The following is a 10237-nucleotide window of genomic DNA, read 5'->3' on the forward strand; positions in this document are numbered from 1 at the left end:
ATAAATAAATAAATATATATATATATATATATATATATATATATATATATATATATATATATATATATATACACATACGTTAAAGCATAAGTATAAGAGATTACAATGGAAAATAATGTTTTTTTTCTTGTGGTATAAATAATGAGAAAGAAAAAAAAGTGGTAACGTTGGAATAAATAATTAATTCAAAGGGTAAAAAAAATCTAGCAAATATTAAAAAGTGAGATTGAAATTGAAAACTATTAAAAAAAAAATATTCACGAGAATGATAAAGAACAAGAAAGCATGTAAACTGACTGACTGATCAGTAACTTACAAGCTTAGTAAGTCAATTTGTACGTTGACAATTTTAACCCATTCATGCTGATGAAGCACACAGAGAGAGAGAGAGAGAGAGAGAGAGAGAGAGAGAGAGAGAGAGAGAGAGAGAGAGAGAGAGAGCAACAACACCATGACACAAGGAAATAACCCTCGAGAAAAAGAGAAAACGAACAGAAAGTAACAATATCAACACAAGACAAAAAAAAAAAAGAAGCAAACTATACTTAACAAAAGCTGCAAATTAAGTCACACACACACACACACACACGAGAGCATAGTAATCGAGGGGGAAACGTTAATATATGCACGACAACAGGGCACAATATAACACAGAGGGGACTTTCAATAATGATGACTCGCCGTAACCTTACTGCTGTTGACTGTTGGGAGAATGAGGCCGAGGACGCGAGGGAGGGAGGGCAAGGGCGGGAGGGATGCAGTGAGGCGGGCAAAGTCAGCAAACACAGAGATAGAGAAGCTGTGTCAGGGTGGCTACTGCTGCTGCTGCTGCTGCTGCCAGTTTTGATGCTCCTACTGCTTCTATTGCTGGTGTTACTACTGCTACTGCTACTACTACTACTACTACTACTACTACTATTATGATCTTTTCTGTTGTTAGTTGTGATGGCACTATTACAACAACTTACTACCACCACAACCGCCACTACTTCTACTACTACCACTACTATTACTACTACTTATAAATAGGGTCAACACACACACACACACACACACACACACACACACACACACACACACACACAGTGGAAAATTTACAAGACAATGGAAATATCAACACAATTATAACCTCTCTCTCTCTCTCTCTCTCTCTGAAAAGATCATAGAAATAAATGTACTAATGAAAACCAAAAATATTAACGTTACTTTTTTTATTTCATTTTATCACTTATTTTTTCCGTCTCTTTATCGTCCGAGGATTCCCTGAGATCTGAACCGAAATATTGGTTTAGTAGTGCATTCGATAATTTAATCTTTTTGTATGAGTGTTGATGGTCAATGTACGATAATTTACTCAATCTTGTACGAGTGACGACTGTTTTTTTTATCTTATTTTTTAGTTAGTTAGAGAGAGAGAGAGAGAGAGAGAGAGAGAGAGAGAGAGAGAGAGAGACTAACTAAACCATACACACACACACACACACAAAACGTAACAAATTTTAACCTAAACTCAAGTAAACCACGAGCACCACCACAAAACACACACACACACACACACACACACACACACACACACACACACACACACACACACACACACTAATTCACTTTAAGTTTACCACCAGTGGGGTTAGACGGCGAAGAACTCCTGCGGCAGAAACAGAAGAGGAGGCAGAGAGGAACCAGGAGAACCAGCAGGAGGAAGAACATGACATCCAAGGCGAAGTACTGAAGGAGCGAGTACTGAGCGCCTGGCATACGAAGGTGAGGGAGGCTGCCGAATAGATGAACCTTTCTGATCCATCCAACAGCGACCTCCAGCCCTGACTCCCTCGCCTTCACGTCCTCCTGCCAGAGTCTTGAGAACCTCCTGGCTGTGTGGCGGTACCTGAGGGGAAGAGGAGTGTATGAGAGAGAGAGAGAGAGAGAGAGAGAGAGAGAGAGAGAGAGAGAGAGAGAGATTAAGGGTGTGTAAATAGAATGTGTGTGTGTGTGTGTGTGTGTGTGTGTGTGTGTGTGTGTGTGTGTGTGTGAAAGAGAAAGATAAAGAATGAAAGAGGGACAAAAGAAAAAACGAGTTAGTATGGAAATTAGGAACGTAAGTAAGCATTTTCTTTATCAAAATGGTCAATACTAATTTATAAAGCAAAGGAGATGAAAATAGACAAAGAAGTATTACAAAATTAAGAAACACACACACACACACACAAAAAAAAAAAAAAAAAACACGATGAGGATTAAAACAAAATAGTCTACCATTAAAAAACTCAAAGAAAACGAAAGAACAGCATCAGTTTCGTGGACGAGAAGGAAACACAAAAGAAAACAAACAATACAAAGCATGAAAGAAAAAAAAAAAAAAAAAACAAGTAATCGTATGTACAAAAAAAAAAAAAAATAATAATAATAAATATAAAATAAAATAGATAAATAAATAAACAAAAAAGTACCAACACATCTACATCAACAAACACTCCACACTAACTTAGGATTACGGAGAACAGACGTAATAGCAGCGTGGATCCCTTCTTCAGATATCTCCGTCTTGTCCACCAGCACACCAAGACCCCTGTCCACCACCCGCCTGGCGTTGTCCCCCTGGTCAGCGAACACCGGGACAGCCACCAGAGGGACGCCATGGTACACTGCTTCGTTAATGCTGTTCTGGCCGCAGTGAGAGACGAAGAGCACCGTGTTGGGATGGCCTGGAGGAAAATATAAGGTAAGGTGTTGGTTTTCGCGAGTTCATTGGTTCGGATATACATTCTCCGCCGCACCTCCGCAGTGTATAGGGCTTGACTGAAGTGTTACGGGTATTTTTGAAGGTGTTCTTAAGGAGAGGTTAACGTGGTTTTTACATTATCAAGAGAAAAAAGTCTTGAGAATCCGGTTAATCATCTCTGGCGTTTGGAAAATAGTCGTGTCAAGAGCAAGGCGTTTCCATGGTTCTATAGACTTCTACTACTACTACTACTACTACTACTACTACCTGCTGCTGTTATTACTTCTACTACACACCCAGCAGATCGTGTTGTGGCAGCCAGTCCATGACCATCACGTTCTCTGGGAGGCGAGGCAGTAGGGCAGGGTTGAAGCGAAGGAGTACCCGCTGTGGGAGGCGAGAGAAGGCCGCGAGGAAGGCACGCATGACCTCCACGGGCACTGCTGACGCCTCGTATCCCGTGTAACCCAGGGAGAAGAGGACCACGCCTGCTGCAGCGCTTCCCACCTAAAGAATGGGATAAAAAATATGTGTGGATAATTATAGATGCTTGGAGAGCAGAGAGAAAGATGACATTTGTTACTTGTTTATAGCGTATTGCGATATTTGAGATGTAACGTTCCAGAAACCTTAGAAGATGAAATCCAAGCCAAGTTACTGAGGTTTTGTAAGGGTGTAGAGACAATAACGAAAAACAACAACTACTACTACCACTGCTACATCTACCACCATCACTACTACTACTACTGCTACATCTACCACCATCACTACTACTACTACTGCTACATCTACCACCATCAGTACTACTACTACTACTACTACTACTACTACTACTACTATTTACAAATAACTAAATACAAAAAAAATATGAAAGAGGAAAAGGTTGTGTGTGAAAATGGTCGCTTTTCCGAGAGAGAGAGAGAGAGAGAGAGAGAGAGAGAGAGTGTGTGTGACTTGCACTCTTCACATCAGGTAGTTAATCAACCAGCTGTTTTCATGAGTCAGGTGATTTTGTTTCCAGCAGGTGACACTGACCAAGAGAGAGAGAGAGAGAGAGAGAGAGAGAGAGAGAGAGAGAGAGAGAGAGAGAGAGAGAGAGAGAGAGAATAATCCAGAACTTAACGAACACACAATATAACGAGCATACACAGTGAACAAACAAACGAACGAACAAAAACACGTGAAATCAGCCACGTCAGGTTAGGTTAAGTTAGGATGTCAAGTAAGCCGAGGTGAGAGGAGGTTAAGTAAGGTGATGCAATATAAAATAAGGTAAAATTAGGAAGTTGACATAAGTTACATTAGATTAAGTTTAGGAGTGTTAAGATGAATGGATCCAAGTGTTAGGGCAGTTAAGTTAGGTTAGGTTAGGTTAAAGTAAGGTCATGTTAGGTTAGGTTAGGTTAAAGTAAGGTCATGTTAGCTTAGGTTAGGTTAGGTTAGGAAACTTAGCCTCTTTGTTATTGAGAGTGGTCAGTTTAGATTACATTAGAACAGGTTAGTTTCTCTTAGGTTAGGGTAGAATAGGTTAGAACTTGGCCATTTATTGTTATTGAGAGGTTAGGTTAGGTTAGGTTAGCCTCTGTTATTGAGAGTGATCAGGTTAAATTACATTGCATGAGTTTCGTTTCTGTTTGGTTAGGAACGCAAAATTAACTAACCCTGGTATAAAGAGCAACTAGATTACATTACATTAGACAAATTTAGGTTAGGTTAGGGCTTTGAAATTGAATTAGATTAGGTTAGCTTTAAAATGAACTAACTAAAATGTTGTGGGCTTTCAAGTTAGGTTATATTAGCATAGAAATTTCACCCCTACAGTACCATGACACTTTTTCATATTGACTCTACTTACTATTTGCTGATTTTATACAGCTTCAGAAACTTACGTGGGGGAAAAATAGTTAAGACTCAGGCCGTTAATCTTCCGACCCTTCCTAATGTCAATAAAACTCATGGTAAAAATGCATCCCAGTACTGAAGAGTTAAAATAAACTTACCCAGACGTTGAAGGCTTTAAGATTTAATACTATTACCTTAAAAATTTAGAATAAACTAACTAAGGTGTTGAGGGCTTTTAAATTAGATGACATTAGTTCAAGAATTTATAATGAGCGTACCCAGGAGTTGAGGGCAGGCGGTAGGGGGGAAGGAGGGCCACACTGGATGCAGCCGATGTAGTGGACGTGGGGCGGCATCAGCTTGGGGTAGTCCAGGAGCCAGTGGGAGTGGACCAGCACCGCCTCCACCTCGGACAGCAGCTGGTGACTCCTCGGGGTTTGTGGGGCGAGGCGCTGCGACAGAGAGGGAAGGGGGTTCTGAAACAACTGCGCCGCGCCTCCATTACATTCAAAAGGTTCTAGTTGATTTTCTACGACATTTTTAATGGTGTTTATAAGATTCTAGTGACAGATTATCGAAATATCTGTATTATTATTTACAAAAACACTCATGAAAGCACTTCTGCACCGGGTCTCTACTGCATTTTAAAGCTCTAGTTGATGTTACACGGGCTTTTAATGGTGCTTTTATGGTTCTAATGACAAATTAACGAAACATTTATTTCATCAACAGCAGAAACACTCGTCCTTATCTCCGCTACTATCAAAGGGCTCTGGTTGAAGTTGGACAGGTTTTTAAAGGTGTTTTATGGTTCTAGTGATAGATTAACTAGATATCTATATTACAATTAGCAGAAACATTCTTGAAAACCCACCTAATAATCTCTGTTGTCTTTGAAAATAGTCATGGTTAGAGAGTAAACCGTTTCAGAATTTTCAGAGGCGTATGCACGAGCACACACACACACACACACACACACACACACACACGTATTGATCACGGGCTACAAATAATATTAAAGTTCGGTTGTAAGGTAAAAATCAGGAGGAGGAGGAGGAGGAGGAGGAGGAGGAGGAGGAGGAGGAGGAGGAGGAGGAGGAGGAGGAGGAGGAGGAGGAGGAGGAGGAGGAGAAGGACGAGGAAAAAAAAAGCAAAATAAAACCAAATACTGTAATAACAATATCGAACAAAAACTAACAAAAAAACAAAAAAACAAAAGAAAAGAAAGGAACAAAAGAAAAATAAGGCAAAGAAAATAATACAGATAAACAGACAAACAGGTAAACAGACAGACATTCATGAAAGACTAACAGACAGACAGACAGACAAACATAAACAAAAACACAAAAGACAGACAGACAGACAGACAGACATATAGACAGAAGTATACAGACATAAAGAGAAGCACAGAAAGACAGATAGACAAACAGACAGACAGACATAAACATAAACACTAAAAGACACACAAACAGACAGACAGACAGACAGACAGACAGACAGATAAACAAAATGACAAATAATTTCAACATCCCACACCAAAACACCAACACAACCAAATGCACACACAAAAATAAAATAGGCAAATAAATCAATGAAAAGAAACAAATATATAAATAAATAAGATACATAAAAATGAATAAATAATAAAAAAAAACTAGACAAATGTAAAGATAAACACACATTAAACCCTGAAATAAAAAAAAAAAATAAATAAATAATAAAAGAAACATAACAGAATTTTGGCTAAATCTAACTACTTTTCGGGAACTGGCAATCAAGTGGGTCTTTTTTATTTTTTTTGTTGCCCTTGGTCAGCTTCCCCTCTTGCATAAAGAAAAAAAATAATACACGTGTCACCTGTCCTATCACCTATCACACCTCTGCTCACCTGTATATGGTAATCAGTCCTGGAGAGGTGGTAGCCAATGATAACAGACTCCGCAAGAGCCACTAGAGAGTTCCAAAGCCTCTCACGGAAGCCCATGTCAGCCCCCACCTCACTCAGGAAGGTGGGCACTATAGCTGGGGACTGGAACACACCCATTGCCCGGGCCTGGGGGAGGAACGGGGATTAGAGACCGTTCAGAAGAGGAAGTGAGTTTGGTAATGATTTAAGAAGAGAATAAGAGGAGGAAGAGGAAGGGAGGATATGAAGATGTGAGGATTACAGTAGTGGAAGAGGAAGTAAGGACAGAAAGTGAGGTTGGGAATGTGTGGAGAAGAGGAGAAGAGAAGGAGGGAAGAGTAAGGAGGTTGGGTATGTGTTGAGGAGGAGGAGGAGGGAGGAAGAGGAATTGAAGAGAGAGAGAGAGAGGAAGAGGGATTACAGCACGTTCAGAAGAAGAGGAAGTGAGGTTGGTAATGCTTGAAGAAAGAATAAGAGGAGGAAGAGGAAGAGAGGACGTGAAGAAGTGAGGAAGAGGAGGAAGTGAGGTTGGGAATGCGTGAAGAAGATAAAAGAAAGAGGAGGAAGAGGGAGTAAGAACGTAAGGAAGCGAGGAAGAGGAGAAAGAGGAAGAAGAGTAATAAAGGATGTGAGGAAGACGAAGAGGAAGGGAGGGCGAGAAGTGAGATTGAGAATGTGTGAAGAGAAGAGGAGGAGGAAAGAGTAAGGAGGTTGGAGATGTATTAAGAAAGAGCAGGGAGTAAGATAAAGTGAGGAAGAGAAAGAGAAAGAGGAGGAAGAGAAAGTAAGGAAGAGTAAGAGGAAGTGAGGAGAGGGAGTGAGGTTACGAATGGAGGAGTAGGAAGAGGAGGAAGAGAAAGTAAAGAAGTAAGGAAGAAAGCAAGAGGAAGAAGAGGAAGTGGGGACAAGAAGTGAGGTTGGGGATGCATGAAGAAGAGAAGAGGAGGAAGAGAGTGTAAGGAAATTGGGGATGTGTTGAGGAGGAGGAGGAGGGAGGAAAATGAAGTGAAGAAGAGGAAAGGAAGAGGAAGAGAGGAAGTAAGGAAGGTTTAAATAGAGAATGTGAAAGGGAGGAGGAGAAGAGAAGGAGAAGAAAAGAAGATTGGAAGTAGAAGGAAAGGGAGGAGGGAGGGAAGGAGTGGGGAGGAAATAGACAGGTGATGGAGTGGAGGAAAGCGATTAGATGGGGAAGAACGGAGAATAGGGAAAGAGAGAAGGGGAGAGAGTAGGAAGGAGAGAGGAGGAGGTAGAGGAGGGAAGGGAAGAGAGGGAGCGAGGAGTAAGTTGAAGATGATATATTATCTCTCTCTCTCTCTCTCTCTCTCTCTCTCTCTCTCTCTGTGTGTGTGTGTGTGTGTGTGTGTGTGTGTGTGTGTGTGTGTGCTTGCTGGTAATTTTATCATTCTCTAAACTTCATATATCTCCTTTCCGTTTATACTTTATCTTCTACTTATTCTTTCCTTTTTCCCTGACTGCATGGTTTTCTTCTCATAGCTCCATTACCCCCAAACACACACACACACACACACACACACACACACACACACACACACACACACACACACACACACACACACCTCGCCACCCTGGAAGGAGAACCCCCAGAACCCCACAACAGGCAGGCCAAGACGGTGAGCCAGGGCCAGAGAACACTCGTTAGCTATGAGGTCCACCAGCGCCACGGTGAAGTTGAGGCTAGCGAGGTGCTGGGCGAGGGCAGGATCACCGAGCAGCGAGAGGCAGTGAGCGTCTATCAGGGAGAACACGTCTGTCGGGATCTGAAAGGCAGCGAGAGTTGGAGAGTAAAGGGTAAAGAATAAAGGTGTGGATAATGTTAATACGATGGAAGGAATAGTGTAATTTTAGCTTTCAGTGACAAAATCTAGAAAGGAATGAGAGTAGAGAGTAGAGCAAAGGATAAAAAATAATGAGTGTTAATAAGATCGAAGGAATGATAGGAATTTTTAGTTTTTAGAGGCAAGATCTAGAAAAGAATACGAGTAGAGGAGAGATTAAAAGGTGGAGAGTATCAATATGATGGAAGGAATGGGGGAAGTTTTTAGCTCTTAGTGTCGAAATCTAGAAAAAGAATGAAAACAAAGAATAAAGGGGAAAAAGTGGAGCGTGTTAATAAGATCGAAGGAATGGGAGGGATTTTTAGCTCTTAGTGTCAAAATCTATAAAAAATTGAAAACAGAGAGTAAAATAGATAATAAAAAAGTAGAGGGTGTTAATAAGATCGAAGAAGTGCGGGGAATATTAGCTTTTACTTTTAGAATCTGCACGGGGAGTGGGAAATAGAGTTTTAGGAATGAAGAAATAAGGAAAATGTTAGTCTTTGTCAAAATCTGAAAGATCTTAGGACTGAAGGAATGAGAGGAATATACTCGTAATTTTTTGTGTCAATGTCTAGATTGAAATGAAAGTAGAGTTCTAGAAATGAAGGCATGAGAAATATATTACCATTTAGTGTAAGAAATAGGAAGAGAATATGAAAGTAAAGAGTCTTAGAAACGAAGGAATGGGAGGAATATCAACTCTTATTCTCAATCTCTGGAAAGGAATGAGTGTTAAGTGTATTAGAGTCTTAGAAACGAAGGAATGAGAGGAATAGATCAACTAATATTCTCAAACACTGGAAAGGAATGAATGTAAAGTGTATTAGAGTCTTAGAAACGAAGGAATGGGAGGAATAGATCAACTCTTATTCTCAAGCACTGGAAAGGAATAAATGTAAAAGTATATTAGAGTCTTAGAAACGAAGGAATGAGAATATAAACTTTCCCCATCAAACTCTGGAAAGGAATAAGTAAAAAGTGACTTAGAAGCGAAAGAATGTGAAGGAAATATGTTTTTATTCACATTTTAACCGTTCCTTTATGAGATATAACTGTGCGTGAGGAGAAATCTGTTGGAACTTAAGCTGGGCCTCAAAAACGAAGAAATATATAGTCTGCGTTTTATATTTGATCTTTAAAACACTGGAATTAGAATACATGGGAGAACATAAGAAAAAAACTGACAAAAAATGCTTAAAATATAGCGTAACATCACCACAGAGAGAGAGAGAGAGAGAGAGAGAGAGAGAGAGAGAGAGAGAGAGTAACGTGAAGAAAAACAGAAAAAGAAAGATCCAGATGGTTTCTCCTCCCCCTTCTCTCTCTCTCTCTCTCTCTCTCTCTCTCTCTCTCTCTCTCTCTCTCTCACCTGCCACAATCTTCTCGGTCTCTCCCACAGCAAAGAGGCGGGAAGCTGAAAAGTACCATCTCTCTCCATGTACGGGTACCTGCACACACACACACACACACACACACACACACACACACACACACACACACACACACACAGGGAAGAAAACATGGGATTAATTGGTGAGAATATGTGATAAATAACTGTAAGGAATGGAAGCATAAGAGAAGAAGAGATGGAGGGAAGGAAGGTGGAGGAAGAGAAATAAGGGAGAAGGAAGCATAGATGGAAATAAAGAAGGCAAGGAGAGAAGGGAATAAAAAAGCACAGAAAGAAGGAAAGAAGAGAGAGAGAGAGAGAGAGAGAGAGAGAGAGAGAGAGAGAGAGAGAGAGAGAGAGAGAGGAGAAAAGTGAAAGGGGGAAATATAGAAGAAAAAGAAGAAAGAAAAGAAATTTAAGAAAGAATAAAGGAGGGAAGGAGGAAAGAGAAAAAGGAGAGAGAAAGTTTAGTGGTAGTAGTAGTTAGTAGAAGTAGTAGTAGTAGTAGTAGTAGTAGTAGTAGTAGTAGTGTAAAGGGG

At 40.3% G+C, this 10237-nt stretch overlaps 1 protein-coding gene across 1 annotated transcript in view; it reads right to left on the bottom strand.

The window, feature by feature from the left end:
- Positions 1-1426: 1426 nt before the first annotated feature.
- LOC123502919 (UDP-glucuronosyltransferase 1A9-like) overlaps positions 1427-10237 on the bottom strand; it is an 11418-nt gene continuing 2607 nt past the window's right edge. Inside the window, exons 2-8 of the mRNA XM_045252208.1 lie at positions 9678-9756; positions 8048-8248; positions 6453-6617; positions 4843-5016; positions 3019-3229; positions 2486-2705; positions 1427-1888 (exon numbers count right to left, since the gene is read on the bottom strand). Coding sequence (XP_045108143.1) covers positions 1600-1888; positions 2486-2705; positions 3019-3229; positions 4843-5016; positions 6453-6617; positions 8048-8248; positions 9678-9756 — 1339 coding nt within the window. The 3' untranslated portion in view covers positions 1427-1599. The remainder of the gene's footprint in view (positions 1889-2485; positions 2706-3018; positions 3230-4842; positions 5017-6452; positions 6618-8047; positions 8249-9677; positions 9757-10237) is intronic.

Source organism: Portunus trituberculatus, chromosome 12, assembly GCF_017591435.1.
Source record: "Portunus trituberculatus isolate SZX2019 chromosome 12, ASM1759143v1, whole genome shotgun sequence".
NCBI lineage: Eukaryota > Metazoa > Arthropoda > Malacostraca > Decapoda > Portunidae > Portunus > Portunus trituberculatus.